We start from the raw sequence: 16,280 nt of genomic DNA, 5'->3' as shown, positions 1-16,280 counted from the left end.
TATGCCCAGGCTGGATTACCCCTTCCCTGTAAGGTCACAGCCCATAAGGTCAGAGCAATGGCGACCTCTGTAGCCTTCCTCAGATCGACACCAATTGAGGAGATTTGTAGGGCTGCCACTTGGTCCTCAGTTCATACGTTCACCTCTCATTATTGTCTGGATACTTTCTCCAGAAGGGATGGACAGTTTGGCCAAACTGTGTTACAAAATTTATTCTCCTAAGTTGCCAACTCTCCCACCATCCCATTGAGGTTAGCTTGGAGGTCACCCACTAGTGAGAATACCTGCCTGCTTGTCCTGGGATAAAGCAATGTTACTTACCGTAACAGTTGTTATCCAGGGACAGCAGGCAGCTATTCTCACATCCCACCCACCTCCCCTGGGTTGGCTTCTCTGCTAGCTACCTGAACTGAGGAGACACGCCCGGACCATCGGTCGGGAAGGCACTGGCGCATGCGCGGTGCGGGCATCTCGAAACTTCTGAGTTTCTTCAAGCAAGACATGCTTGCGAGACGTCCGTATCGGGGCTCTGTCGGATGACATCACCCACTAGTGAGAATAGCTGCCTGCTGTCCCTGGATAACAACTGTTACGGTAAGTAACATTGCTTTTGTAGCATAAGCACTAAAAACCTGTAATGCTTATTATGTGATTATATTCAAAGGATCGTGCTGAGAGAGCTGCTCGATTTGCAAAATCACAGGAAGAAGCTGAAGCTTTAAAAGCAGCAGCTTTGCAGGCACAACAAGCTGAGATTGAAGCCAGGAAAGAAGCAGCTCTGAAGGAAAGAAGGTACAGTAGTATTCTGGTTGTTTTTTGTTGGTTTTTTGGTTGTTGTTTTTTAAACAAGCCCTAAAAAGGATTGTAGCTTTTTACAAAATGTAATGGTATTAATATAGATATTAAAAAGATGTAGTCTCATGCAGATAATCCATTGTTTTACCCCCAGGAGCTCTTAGTAATGCCATCATGTTAAATTAAATCATTACCTGTGGACTGTAGTTGATTGATTCCGGGGAGGGAGAGTTGGGGGTTGGGCCCATGCAGATCTCAGGACCAAGATCTGGGTGGACCCCCAGATTTGGGGGAGGATTCTGCGGGACAGAGATTTTTTTAAGCCCATCCATTTGGTGGATTTGATCCTTGAGTCCCTCCAGGAGTTGAAGGTGAAGGCTGGGCGGCCTGTCTGCAGAATGTTCCCTCATGAGTGATCGTAGGCTGCAGTCCACTACCTTTCCTGATCATCCTGACTTAGTTAAGATACAGACATTTGGGAGACACCTGAGGCTCCTTAAAATGCAATGGGAGCCATGTCTCGGCAGATGCTTTTAACCAGTGCTTTGCGTCCCTGAAGTTGGATTCTTCGGTGGCACAGACAGGTTGCTAAATGTAGTTCTCTCCCCAGTGATGGGGGGAGGGGAGGTCCTGAAGGATGTTCAGGACAGTAGAATGGATTTTATCTCCTAGCGCCTTTTTACTTGGCAGCTGTAGGAATTAAGGTGGCGATGGCCTCCTCCTTTGTGGCCAGGGCTTGCCATTCTAAGCTACACCATGATCCTGACACTATCGTGATCTGGAATCTCGACTTCCTGGTTTCGGGGGTGGACTACATGGCGGATGCCCTGTATGACATGTTGAAGGTCTTCAAGCTTTTGGCCCATTCCATTTCAGTGCGTAGGATGCTGTGGATCCGGCAGTGGCCTGGCGACTTGTCCTCAAAGGCAACATTGAGTAGGTTGTCTTTCTAGGGACAACTCCTGTTTGGCAAAGGTCTGGATGACCTCATGGCTAGTGTTCAGGACCAAATCTTTGCCTGTCAACAGGCCTTGACCCTCCAAGGGTTTGGGGCCCCCTACATTTTGTCCCTTCAAGCATTCCCATCAGTACTTTGGTGCCTCCTCTGGACAGCACTCTTCTCAGGCTGCCAGGTTGAGGATCGGAGGCTTCTGACATCAGCCGTCCACGGGGAGTTGTTCAGTGGCACCCACTAAGAAGCAATTCTGACACTAGGCCTTGGGCCGCTCCTCCCAACCCCCCTCGCAGATTGGAGAGTGGCTCTCAGCCTTCCTGGTGGAATGGCAGACCATCACCTCAGACTGTTGGGTCCTGGAGGTCCTCCGGGACTACTACAAGCTAGAATTTCATTGCCTGCAGGAAGGCCAGAAAAGGTTCGGGTGGAAGCCATGGTCTGCAGGTTGCTGGTCATTGCATCCATAGAGCCCATTCCGGAGCAAGATATTCAATATTGAATCAAATCTATCCCTCCCATCCATATAAACTTTAGAAGTAGTTATTTCATTTAATTATGCTACTGAATTAAAGACTCTGGTAGAGACCCATTTACAAATAAGCAAAAGACACTTTATTAATTTGGAAATATTAATTGGGAAGAATATATACTTTGTAAATGGGTTTCTACCAGAGCCTCTAATGAAAATATAAAATAGAAATACTTAGCTGATGAGGACCCCCAAGCTGTCAGCTAAGGACTTCCTCCGCAGTTGGCCAGGGGTCCTTTTGCCAAGTTTGGCAGGCAGCAATAGCGTCCCTGAGTCACAGATGCTGGCACTTCAGTGGCTTATGGATGCTGCCAGCGACTGCTGCACTTGGTGGAGGGGAATTCTGGCTGTCTCTAGAGGAGGTCCTCTGCTGGCGGTGCTTGGGGATCCCCACCAGCCACAGCAAGGGTCAGCAAATACTTCAGCACTGTAAAAATAAAACCAGAAATGCATTTCCTTTTCTTTTGAACACAATACAAAGACATCTGCTATATACATTTCCCAAAGCTAACATATTTTAGTCAGTAAATTTCGTTTTTTACCTTTGTTGTCTGGAGACTTATTTTTCCATCAAGTTGGTCCCAGTTTCTTTTTTCTGCTTTCCTATCTTCCGTAAATTCTTCTATCGCTGTCCATTTGTTCCTCCTACCATGGTCCAGCATTTATCCCTCTCTCACCTCCAGACCATGTGCAGCATCTTTTTGTGCTGGAGTCTGCATAGGGACGCTCTGCATGCCCCACTAATGTGGACGATGGTGGTTCGGAGCAGTTTAGCCTGGTGGCTACACCCTCTCTCTCTGTTGAGGGGTCTTCCCCTCCAGATTTCTGAGTGGATTTTCCTGATGACAGATGCCAGTCTGAGACTGGGGTGCTGTCTCCTTGGGTGTGTCCTGTTCCCAGCAGGTGGGCCCTCTCCGAGAGGAAGTGGTTGATCAGTCACCTGGAGCTTTGTTCGATTCGACTGGTTCTCCTCCACTTCTAAGATCATCTCTGGCATTGAGCCATCTGTGTCTTCTTGGACAATGCCACACACAGCAGTGGCTTACATCGACCCTGAGCATGGAGGCCCAGCTTCTCTTCCGGTGGGTGGAAAGACACCTCGTGATGCTTTCAGCTGCGCATGTGGCTGCAGTGGACAATATCCACACAGATTATCTCAGTCATCAGACTGAGTCCCTGGGGAGTTGTCTCTGTTCCAAAGAGCGTTCTACTGCATAGTGGAATGCTGGGGGCGTCCCACGTTCGACCTCAGGGCATCAGCAGCCAACAAGAAAGCGACTCAGTTCTTCAGTCAACGTGAGGCCAGTGGCGAAGGCTTAGATGCTCTAGTTCAGCCCTGGCTGCGGGCTTGAATGCTCTTATTCAGCCCAGCCCTGTATGTCTTCCTCCATGGCCCATGATTGAGTGTCTGTTGAGAAGGATAGCAACCCACATCGGGTGATCCTTGTTGCACTCAACTAGCCAAGGTGCCCATGGTATGCCGACCTGGTTCAGCTGCAGCAGGATCAGATCTGGACCATTTTTGAGTGCAGGGCCTTAGTTAGCAGTGGTTATTCATCAGCCATTGTTACCATTTTTCTCCACAGTAAGAAGTCCAAGGGGCTACCTATGTTAAGGCTTGGAGATGTTATCAGACGTGGTGCATCCAGAAGTACGAAGATCATATATCTCGTTGGCTCCATGGATTCTGGAGTTCCTTCAGTATAGCCTGACAAAGGGCCTAGCTGTGGCTTCTCTCCAAGTCTAGATTGCTGGTCTCTCTTGGCTGGGCCTTAAATCCCTGAAGGACTCCCTGGCCACTCATCCAGATGTCATTTGTTTTCTGCCGGGTGCTCTGAGGCTTCACCCCCACTGCAACTCCCCTGCCCTACTTGGAATCTCAAACTAATTCTCCGGTTTCTGGCTCTTCCGCCATATGAGCCTCTGGAGCAAGCTTCCTTAATAGATCTTACAATCAAGACTGTTTTTCTGATGGCCATTACCTCCACCCGCAGGGATTCTGAGCTTCAGGGTCTTTGCTGCCGGATCCTTTTATGCATATTACGGATTCTGGCGTGGTGCTGTGCACTGTTCTTTCTTCTGAAAGTGGTCTCTTCTTTCCTCGTTAACCAGGAAGTCCAACTTTCTGCTTTTTGCTTCCTCTGGTTCAGTGGTCTCAAACTCGCAGCTCGCCAGGTACTATTTTGAGGCCCTCAGTATTATAAAGAATGATTCATTATGGAAAACTTGTGCCTTAAGTGTCTGGCGGTCACGTTCTGGAACGTTGCCTGCCTCACTGCTGTAACCTCACGCAAGCGCTTTCCTGCGTCTGTACACAATTGTCCTCTCTACTCCACCTCATGAACAGATGCAGGAAAGCACTTGCGTGCGGTTACAGCAGTGATGTGGGCAATATTCCAGAATGTAAGGTAACCATTGGAGGCAGTGCAGCTTGTGCGTGTGTCCGGTGCTGGAGGAGGTGAGAGCTGAAGGTGGTTGCGGACACGACCACCGGACACTTTAGGCACAAGTTTTCCATAAAGAATCATTCTTTATAATACAGAGGGTTCCAAAATAGTTGGTCCAAAATCTTGTTTCTTGCAGTTGATAATTTGATAGATTTTCACTTTCTGCATATTGCACTGCTTTCAGCTATGTATAGCTGAAATTATTAGAAGCAATTAAGGAAAGATTTCTGAACTATAGTTTATAAATATTTCCTTAATTGCTTCTGATAATTTCAGATAATCCACATTTTGGATTTGTAAGTACAGTGGTGCCTCACACAACGAACTTAATTCGTTCCAGGAGCAAGTTTGTTATGCGAAAAGTTCGTTATGTGAAACGCGTTTTCCCATAACAATACATGTTAAAAAAAATAATTCGTTCTGTAGCATAAAATATGCTAAGATGACATTAAAAAAAGATAAATTTTTGGTTATTATTTTTATTTAGATACATCTAAAAACATAATTGTTTTTTAAAACAACACACATTTTTTAAATTTAAAGACAGACTAAGTAGAGTCTAATTTTACAGTGAGAGAGGGCAGAGTCTCAGCGGCAAAAACTGGGACTTAACTGTTCATTTTTTTTTTTTTTTTCTACCGTGTTTCCCCGATGATAAGGCAGGGCCATCAAATAAGACAGCCCCCCCTTTTTAGAAAAAAATGTAAAATAAGGCACCCCCCCCCGCAAATAAGCCACCCACCGATACCTGCGCTTACCCGAATCGGGTGGTACGGTGGGTGACTCCGTGTGGTCCCTGGCACACCCGACACGATCGGGGCAAGAGGGAGCTCAAGCCCTCTTGCCCCCCCCGACTCCCCGACACGATCGGGGCAAGAGGGAGCTCAAGCCCTCTTGCCCCCCCGACTCCCCGACACGATCGGGGCAAGAGGGAGCTCAAGCCCTCTTGCCCCCCCGACTCCCCGACACGATCGGGGCAAGAGGGAGCTCAAGCCCTCTTGCCCCCCCGACTCCCCGACACGATCGGGGCAAAAGGGAGCCCAAGCCCTCTTGCCCCGCCGATTCCCCAACTCCCCGACAATATCGGGCCAGGAGGGAGCCCAAGTCCTGGCCACGGCGACCCCCTAACCCCACCCTGCACTACATTACGGGCAGGAGGGATCCCAGGCCCTCCTGCCCTCGACGCAAACCCCCCCTCCCCCCAACGACCGCCCCCCCCAAGAACCTCCGACCGCCCCCCCAGCCGACCCGCGACCCCCCTGGCCGACCCCCACGACACCCCCAACCCCCTTCCCCGTACCTTTCTGTAGTTGGCCGGACAGACGGGAGCCAAACCCGCCTGTCCGGCAGGCAGCCAACGACGGAATGAGGCCGGATTGGCCCATCCGTCCCAAAGCTCCGCCTACTGGTGGGGCCTAAGGCGCCTGGGCCAATCAGAATAGGCCCGGGAGCCTTAGGTCCCTCCTGGGGGCAGGGCCTGAGGCACATGGTCGGGTTGGACCCATGTGCCTCAGGCCCCGCCCCCAGGAGGGACCTAAGGCTCCCGGGCCTATTCTGATTGGCCCAGGCGCCTTAGGCCCCACCAGTAGGCGGAGCTTTGGGACGGATGGGCCAATCCGGCCTCATTCCGTCGTTGGCTGCCTGCCGGACAGGCGGGTTTGGCTCCCGTCTGTCCGGCCAACTACAGAAAGGTACGGGGAAGGGGGTTGGGGGTGTCGTGGGGGTCGGCCAGGGGGGTCGCGGGTCGGCTGGGGGGGCGGTCGTTGGGGGGAGGGGGGTTTGCGTCGAGGGCAGGAGGGCCTGGGATCCCTCCTGCCCGTAATGTAGTGCAGGGTGGGGTTAGGGGGTCGCCGTGGCCAGGAGGACTTGGGCTCCCTCCTGGCCCGATATTGTCGGGGAGTTGGGGAATCGGCGGGGCAAGAGGGCTTGGGCTCCTTTTTGCCCCGATCGTGTCGGGGAGTCGGGGGGGGCAAGAGGGAGCCAGGCGGAGAGAGGGCAGTTAAGCGCAGTGCCTGCGCGGAAGGATGCAGCTCGGGCGACTTCGTTGTGTGAAACGAAGTTCGTTGTACGAATCAAGACATAAAGTTCGTTGTGCGCAGCGTGCGCTGTGCGAGGCGTCCGTTGTGTGAGGCACCACTGTACTTACCTCATGCAAAGATGCCATTTCTTTAATAAGACATTAACTATTTTTTCTGCGGCCCTCAAGTACCTACAAATCTGAAATGTGGCCCTGCAAAGGGTTTGAGTTTGAGACCACTGCTCTGGATGTGCACAAGATCCTGTTGCAGTACCTGGAGATTACAAATGAGTTTCATCTCTCCGACCATCTCTTTGTACTGGCAGGTAGGCTAGTTTCCAAGGCCACTATTTCCAGATGGATCCATATGGCCATTTCCTCTGCTTACATAGCGGCTGGTAAGAAGCCCACCCCCTCTCCCTCCCTATCATAGTGTTTATGTGAACTCCTGTCTGGCTCTGCATTGCCTTCAGATTGAGTTGCAGTCCCTGTACTCCCAAGGTGTAAGCAGAGCACAGAATATAGATACAATACAGATCATGTTTCCCAAGAGATGCATAGAGTCCAGAACCATGGATGAAATGCTGCCATACTGTGTTTTCAGCTATATGGCATTTCATGGTGATATATTGGAACTCGCTGTCATCCTATGTTGGCTGTTGGCTTGTGCAATTAGACAGGCATTATTTTATGAAGTTGTTTAACAAATATTCCTAGGAGTATCTTCTAAAACACCTGTAGTACCACTGACCCCAGAATCTCAGTTGTTGATAGTGATTCAGAAGCATGTTATTAAAAATGGTGGAGAAGCCATTGACCCTTAATCCCATGAAACCACAAACACTACCTTATAATATAGATCATTGCCTTTCAGTGTTGGAGACTGTGACATAAAATATGAATTGTTTTTGCAGTGCAATAGCCAGAATTCAGTTCCGCCTTCCAGATGGATCATCTTTTACAAACCAATTTCCGTCGGAGTCGCTATTAGAAGAAGCTAGACAGTTTGCTGCAAAGGTATGCATGTTTCCTTAGCTACAGCAGCAGATGAATCCAGAGACCCATGGGATAGCACACATCTACCAGCAGGCGGAGACAGAGAAACTGATTAACAGGTGGTCCTATTGGCTGGCACTCCTCCTGTATCTTCAGTATGCTCTATCTCCCAGCAGGTGATGGTCGCTATTCAAATAGCTCCTGAATTCTGGCTGTGACTGGAAAATTATTTTCTCCTGTTGAGGTTTCTCTTTAGTGAGACTGCCATTCTATTTCTCCTGTTGAAGTTTCTCTTCAGTGAGATGGCAATTTTATTCTCCTGTTGAGGTTCCTCTTCAGTGAGACAGGGGTTTCCGGCTGAACGGTGCTGGCTTTAGGGGATACACCTGGGCCCCCCCAGGTCCCTGCCTCACCCTCCCTCCATTGCTAGAGTGTCTGACTGGGTCTCGATTTTTTTTTTTCTTCTTTCCCTTCTCTGTTTAAAACAAAAACAAAAAAAGGGAGACCACAGTTGCTACATTCTGCCCTGTTAGTGCTGCACAACCAGCTCTTATTGGCTTCAACCGGCCCTAACAACAAGCTTGTGAGTATGTATGTGTTTTTTATTGTTGCTTGAACTTCAGGTTCTGTTTGAGAGTCTTAGTACTGTGTGTTCGGTCAATGTACGTTTAAGGAATGGATATTTTATTGAGGCTAAATTTTATGACTAGAAATCCGTTGAGGGAGCCGGGATTCTCCCGCCCTTTGCATGCACGCGCTTGGTTTCCTTGTTGGTTACAGCGCGGCAGTAGCGGTGCGATTTCATGCTCGCACTTGTTCTCCTCGTTGGGTTTCAGTGCAGCAGTAGTAGTCCTGTTTATTATGAGGCTCTCTTTCGTCGGTGTTTGTCGTGGCCATGTGCAGCTGATTGCGCAGGTGCGCACATGAGATGGAACATGTTTTTTATCCCAGGACAAGCAGGCAGGTATTCTCACATATGGGTGACGTCATCCGACGGAGCCTCGATGCGGACACCTCACAAGCAGACTTGCTTGAAGAAACTAGAAGTTTTGAGTTGCCTGCACCGCACATGCGCGAGTGCCTTCCCGCCCAGTACACAGGGTGCGTCTCCTCAGTTCTTAGTTTTCCGCGGAGCCGAGAAGTCCGTCTTTGGCTCTCTCCGGTAACTTCGTCGTTCGTGCCTTCTCTCACTGCGGTTTGTGTTTATTTTTGTCACGAATCGCTGTGTTCTTATTTTTCTTTCATTAAAAAAAAAAAAAAATTTTTTTTGCTTCCGTTCGTTCATCCGGTACGGGCCGCTCAGCCGCAGCCCTTGGGCTTCGACTTTGCGTCGGCTGTATTTTTGTCTGTGCCCCAGCCTGTTACCGGTTTCAAACGGTGTTGCAAGTGCATGATATCTCTCACGGACCCTCACAGACGCTGCCTCAAGTGCCTTGGGCCGAAGTATCATCCTACCTCGTGCCTGCCTTGCCAAACACTTAAGCCTCGTGCTTTCAAGCGTCGTTGCATCTTGGTGGATAGCCTTTTCGAGGTGGAGTCTACTAATCCCTCGACATCGAAGGTGTCTTCGGCCTCTGCCTCTAATGCTTTCACCTCAAGCCTCATCAGACCTTCGTCGTTTGGAGCGGCTCTTGCTTCGACACCCTCTGCTGCGATATCTTCTCCTGTCTCCTCAGGTCAGATAGCTCAGCACTCGGTTCCGCCAGTGGTGATTAAAGTGTTGAAGCCTCCCAAATCGAAACACTCTCACACCACTGTGCGGGACCCTTCAGCCAAGGCAGGTGGGCTGGTTTCAGACGCGGTACCCTCCTTCCCGGCTTCGTCCCAGACCTCTTTGGAGGAGCAGATTATTAAGGTCCTTACTAACATGGGACCCACTCTGCTCACTCTTCTTCAGCCTGGGCATGCAGCAGTCTCCCGTGAGGTCAAGCCACCTTTGCCTCGATCTGATCCTCCACACTCGATGCAGGGAGCGGAATCTCTGCGAGTGTCTGATCTGGCTTCCAAGCACGAAACGCATGGAGCAGATTCTGTGCGAGTGTGTCGACAGGATACCTCACACTCTACAAAGGCTAGTCAGTCTTCCAAAGTGCTTCGAGGCTCCTCTTCCACGCCTATAGATCTTCAGTCTTCTGCTTCCAAGGCGACCTCTGCTCGGTCCTCGATATCCAGTTTGAGACACCACTCGAGGCATGCCTCGATCCCCTCCAGCCTCGACAAGACCACCAACTCCTCATTCCAGGTCTCCGATGCCGGCCCTCGAGGATATTCCGATTTCCAGTGCCTCGTCCAAGTCTCTGGATTCCTTTGCACCATGGTTTCCAGCTGAGGCTTCTACTTCTTCGACTCCAGCTGCCTCGACGACCTCGAGTCCTTCTTGAAGCCGTGCATCTGCAGATCAGTTATCTTTCTCCTCTTTTTTTGAGACAGATGGCTGTGGACTTGAGCGTTCCATTGGACACTGGCTCTAAATATTCTAAAGAATACCTCGAGGTCATGCATCTTCCTCAACCTCCGGCTGAATCCCTTAAGCTTCCACTTCATAAGCTTTTGGACCAAACTTTTACTAGATGCAAACTTTTTACTAGATGTAAACTTTTTCCATTCCAGCAGTTCCAGACAAATTGGACTCCAGATATAAAACGGTCCATCATAAAGGCTTTGACAATTCCCAGTTGTCTCATCAATCCCTGCTGGTGGAATCCTCTTTAAAGAGATCCCATTTTTCCAGAGTTTATGCCAGTTCCTCCTGGCCGGGAAGGAAAAACTATGGACAAATTTGGATGTCATAGAAACATAGAAGATGATGCAGAAAAGGGCCATAGCCCATCAAGTCTGCCCACTCTATTAACCCTCCCCAAACTACCCTCCATGGGGTCACTCACAGGTGGCATCACCTCTACACTACCCTCATAGAGATCCGACGTGGACATCCCATTTCTTCTTAAAATCTTATATGCTGCTGGCCACGATCACCTGCTCCAATGGTCCACCACTCTTTCTGTGAAAAAGTACTTCCTGGTATTCCCATGAAATTTCCCACCCCTGATTTTCAATGGATGTCCTCTTGTGGCTGAGGGACCATTGAGAAGGAACATGTCATCTTCCACATCTATGCGACCAGTGATGTATTTAAATGTCTCATTCATGTCTCCCCTCTCCCTGCGCTCTTCGAGAGAGTATAGCCGCAATTTGTAAAGCCTGTCCACTTATGAGAAACCTTTGAGCCCCAAAATCATCCTGGTGGCCATGTCGTATCTACCAGAATGCAATGATGTCTTCTAGAGTCCTTAATTATAATTATAATTTTCATTTCATCACTTATTTTAAATTTCTTTTGTCTCTTTTGCCAAAATTTTTGAATTACTTGGATGCTACCATGCATTTTGAGTTCCAAGAAGTCATTGCTTCTTTCTCTCAGATACGTATCCATCTTCTGCAATCCTCTTATGATGCCTTTGAGCTCTCTGCCCGAGCAGCAGCTTGCTCTGTGGCCATGCATCGTCTAGCCTGGCTTCGCATCATTGACATGAACTCTAATCTTCAAGACCGTCTAGCCAACATCCCTTGTGAGGGCAATGACCTTTTCGATGAGTCCATTGAGGCAGCCACCAAGAAGTTGTCTGATCATGCCAAATCTTTTGCCTCCATAGTCAGACCTAAGCCTAAGCCAGCTCCTTCTAGGCCTGCACTCCCTCCTGTTATCTACCAGAGGATTTTATATCGGAGCCTTGGACCAACCCCTGCGGAGTACCCCAAGGTTCCCCACTGTCACCCATGCTCTTCAATCTTTACATTTCCTCCCTCGGTACCCTGTTAGACAAACTCAAAGTAACTTCATTCAGCTATGCAGACGATATCACCATACTCCTCCCCTTTGACACACAAGACCCCACCAAATCAGGCATCCTGGAAAAAACTCTAGAAGCAGTGGAAAAATGGATGACAGAACATAAACTGAAGCTCAACCCTGATAAAACTATATTTCTACTGCTTGAAAAGGACAAAACCCCTTCTATAACTGAGCTAGAAATAAAAACCACCAAATATCCCCTACAACCCACTCTCAAACTCCTTGGAGTAACAGTAGACAGAGGTTGCACTCTTCAGGTGCAAATCAACAAAATCACACAAAAAGCTTTCTTCACCATGCGCAACCTTCGCAAAATCAGAAAATTCTTTGAAAAAGAACAATTCAGACTCATAGTTCAATACCTAGTCCTAAGTATATTGGATTACTGCAATATCCTCTACCTTTCTTGTCCTACCTACCTAATAAAACAACTACAGACCGTGCAGAACACTGCCCTCAGAATGATCTATTCCCTTGGAAAATTTGACCACATCACCAACGCCTTCCTAGACTCACACTGGCTTCCAATACAAGCCCGCATCCAATTCAAACTATACTGTATGTTATTCAAAACCTTAAACGGAACGGCACCCACCCACCTAAACAACCGTCTAAACAGGAACCTCTCAACCAGATAGAGGAGAACCCAATCCCCTTTCTCCTTCCCCCCTTTTAAAGGAACTAAACGCAAAAAGATGTATGACAACTTACTTGCAACACATGCAGCTAAATTGGACCCCTCCATCACCAACCTACTGACAGCATCAACTTACCTCAAGGCTTTCCGCAAAGAAATCAAGACCCTACTATTCAAGAAATTCACCCAAATGTCCTAATCCCTTCCTTTTCCCCTCAATCCCCCTCTTAGAACCCACTCATCAAAATTGCTTTAGTCCTTACGCCTTAATTGTAATTTGTATTTCTCTTCCTGGAAATGTTCAGTTATCGTTCTGATGTAATCCGCTTAGAACTGAAAGGTACAGGCGGAATATAAGCCAGTAATGTAATGTAATGTTTTCCTCCAAAACCGGCGCCTTACACTCGCTCTCCTTTGAAGAAACAGCCACCTCAGAAGCCTCAACCTTCTGCTGCACCTAAGGCTTCTCAGCCTTTTTGACTGTTTACAACAGAGCATAACCTCCCTCGTTCTGTCTCTGACTCCTTTTCCACCAATAGGAGGTCGTCTCCGTTATTTTTACAACAGATGGACGATAATTACATCCGACCTCTGGGTACTTACCATCATAAGGGAAGGATACTCTCTTCATTTCACTCAGGTTCCACCAGAGCTTCCTCCAAGAGAGTATCCTTCCAATCCATCCCAGACCGCCCTTCTTTTTAGGAAGCTCACGCTCTGCTTCGTCTCCATGCCATCGAACCAGTTTCCTTGGAACAGCAGAGCAAGGGGTTTTACTCCCGTTACTTTCTTGTATCAAAGAAGACGGGCGATCTGCAACCCATTTTGGATCTCAGGGCTCTCAACAAGTTTTTGGTCAAAGAAAAGTTTCGAATGTTGTCCCTGGCATCTCTCTATCCCCTTCTCGAGCAGAACGATTGGTTATGCTCTCTGGATCTCAAGAAGGCCTATACTCATATTCCCATTCATCCAGCCTCCCGTCAATACCTCAGATTTTGGGTGGGGAATCTGCATTTTCAATACAAAGTACTACCCTTCGGCCTGGCCTCGTCTCCCAGAGTGTTCACCAAGTGCCTGGTTGTGGTAGCAGAGCTCTAAGAAATTATGGTCTTCAGGTATTTCCCTACCTCGGCGACTGGCTCATCAAAGATTCCACATCTCAAGGGGTTATTGTAGTGACCCAAAGGACTACCTGGTTCCTATAAAGTTTGGGATTCAAAATCAACTTTCCCAAATCTCAACTTCAACCCTCTCAGAATCTGCAATTCATTGGAGCTGTTCTGGACACTGTCCAACTCAGAGCATTCCTTCCACAACAATGTCTGGAAGGTCTGCTTCACCTCTGTCACACAGTATCTTCTCGCTCTTCCATCTTGGCGAGACACATGATGATGCATCTGGGTCACATGGCCTCCACAGTACACGTGACTCCTTTTGCCAGATTTCACCTCAATATTCCTCAGTGGACCCTGGCATCTCAATGGACGCAGGTTTGTGATCCTCTTTCTCGACACAGTCACTCCTTCTTTGAACAAGGCTCTCCATTGGTGGATGCTCTCTTCCAATCTTTCCAGAGGCTTGCTTTTTCAAATGCCCCTTCATCAGAAGGTCCTCACGAAAGTCTCGTCGACCTACGCTTGGAGCGCTCATCTCGATAGTCTCCGTACTCAAGGCCTCTGGACCAGTACAGATCGTCAGTGTCATATCAATCAGTTGGAACTCAGAGCAATCCTCAAAGCTCTCCATGCTTTTCAACATCTCCTTCACGACACAGTAGTCCTCGTCCGCACGGACAACCAAGTCGCCGTGTATTATGTCAACAAACAGGGAGGGACGGGGTCTGCCTCCCTTTGTCAAGAAGCTCTGGAAGTTTGGGACTGGGCAATCCGTCACAACACCTTCCTCAAAGCTGTCTACATTCAAGGGGCTCAGAATTGCTTGGAGGACAACTTGAGTCGTCTTCTGCAACCTCACAAATGGACTCTCTTCATCACATTTTCTCACAGTGGGGCACGCTTCAGATAGACCTCTTTGCAGCTCCCCAAATCTACAAACTGCCTTAGTTCTGCTCCAGGATATACTCTCCTCACTGCCTCGAGGCAGATGCTTTTCTTCTGGAACGGACGAATCTTTTCTTCTGTGCATTTCCTCCATTCCCTCTCATTCTCAAGACTAGTCAAATTGAAGAACGATCATGCCACCATGATTCTAATCGCTCCTCGGTGGCCGAGACAACCATGGTACTCCCTTCTACTTCAGCTCAGGAGCAGGGAGCCATACCTTCTACCAGTTTTTCCTTCTCTGCACAGAGTCAAGGATCTCTGCTTCATCCCAACCTGCAGTCTCTACACCTGACAGCCTGGTACCTCTCAACATAGCCCCTCTTCAGTTTTCTCAATCAGTCAGAGATGTTTTAGAAGCTTCTAGAAAGCTTACAACTAGACAATGCTATCACCAAAAATGGACTAGATTTTCTACATGGTGTTCCTCTTATCATAAGGAGCCTCAACATTCCTCCTTATCATCTGTTATCCCAGGACAAGCAGGCGGCATATTCTTGACTGATGGGTGACGGCACCAACGGAGCCCCAGTACGGACAATTTTAGAGTGATTGCACTCTAAGAACTTAGAAAGTTCTAGTTAGGACGCACCGCGCGTGCGCAAGTGCCTTCCCGCCCGACGAAGGCACGCGGTCCCCAGTTTTTTAGTTTCCGCGGAGCTAAGAAGACGCGTGTTTCCAACGGCTGTTGGAAATTTTTTTCATTGTTACTCGCCTTCCTGCTTGCGCGTTATTTTTCTTCGAGAATTGTTCTCTTTCTTATTTTATTTCGTTTGTGTTCAAAAAAAAAAAAAATCAATTTTTTTCGATTTTTTTCGGTCGGCCCCAGCGGGGCCTGTTGGCACCATCGAAGCCTCGGGCTTCGATTTTGCTACGGCCGTTTTTCCCTTCATGCCCCCTTCACCAGGTTTTAAAAAGTGTCAGCGGTGTGCGCGCCCTATATCATTATCCGACCCGCACAAGTGGTACCTGCAGTGTCTGGGTCCGGACCATAGGGCAGAAACGTGCACCCGCTGTAGTTCTCTTCAAAAGAGAACTTTATAAAATCGTCAAATACAGCAGCGGATCCTTTTCGGTACCGCTATGGAAGTTCCACCGGTATCGACTCCTGCAACTTCCTCCAAGTCGACACCGGTAGTGTCGGCACCGCAAGATCCATCACCGGTGTCGCACCCCGTAGGTAAGCCGGCTAAGAAGCCTTCCCCTACTGTTCTCAGGCCGCCAGTCGAGCATGCAGTGAGCCAAGTCCTGCAGACTGCGCGCCGGCCCCGTAAGCGCTCCGCTCCCATTGAAGTTACTGCCTCTTCATTGGCATCGACTTCGCCTGAGCGTTGAGCTGCACCGCAGGTACCGAGAAAGAAAAAAGCGGTACCGGTGCCATCGGGACCGACTCTGGATGAGCGTATTGCCTCCATCCTACAGGTCCAACTTAAGGAGCAACTGCAACAATTGCTCCCGGCTCTGCTGACTCCGAACCTTCCAGTGTCGGTACCTACTGAGCCTTCGGTGCCGATTGTCGACCAGCCTCTATTATCGGCATCGACGTTATCGGCACTGCAAAAATCTATATCTATGCCTGTTCTGTCAGCAGAGCCGAAGTCTCTTCGGCGTACTGCTTACTCGGCTTCTGATCCGGTACTGTTCTCTGACACCCGTACCGCTGTACAGTCACCAGGTACGGTATCGACACGTTCAGGGAAATCGGTATGCAAGACCAAGCATACCGAATCCTCCACTCCCCTTTCTCAGGGCCGTCTTCAATCGGTACGGGGCCCTGACTTGTGGGATGACTCTGACGATCCCCTCGGTACCGAGGAAGATTATTTGTCTGATGAGGATGATCCATCGGTGCAGATCCTGCTAGTAAGCCAGAGCACTCCTTCACCAAGTTCCTAAAGGAGATGTCAGACACCCTTTCAATCCCTCTAGAGTCTGACTCTAAAAAAATCCAAGGCATTTCTCGATGCTTTGGATTTTGACCAACCTCCCAA

The 16,280-nt window shown here is 48.9% G+C and overlaps 1 protein-coding gene across 1 annotated transcript in view; it reads left to right on the top strand.

Moving 5' to 3' along the window:
• Positions 1 to 16,280, top strand: part of UBXN4 (UBX domain protein 4) — a 138,847-nt gene that overhangs the window by 86,120 nt on the left and 36,447 nt on the right. Inside the window, exons 9-10 of the mRNA XM_033944932.1 lie at positions 665 to 792; positions 7,658 to 7,760. Coding sequence (XP_033800823.1) covers positions 665 to 792; positions 7,658 to 7,760 — 231 coding nt within the window. The remainder of the gene's footprint in view (positions 1 to 664; positions 793 to 7,657; positions 7,761 to 16,280) is intronic.

The sequence above is a fragment of the Geotrypetes seraphini genome, chromosome 5 (assembly GCF_902459505.1).
Source record: "Geotrypetes seraphini chromosome 5, aGeoSer1.1, whole genome shotgun sequence".
In the NCBI taxonomy this organism is placed as follows: domain Eukaryota; kingdom Metazoa; phylum Chordata; class Amphibia; order Gymnophiona; family Dermophiidae; genus Geotrypetes; species Geotrypetes seraphini.
The sequence above is the reverse complement of the archived record's forward strand: the minus strand, read 5'-3'. Positions and strand labels throughout refer to the sequence as shown.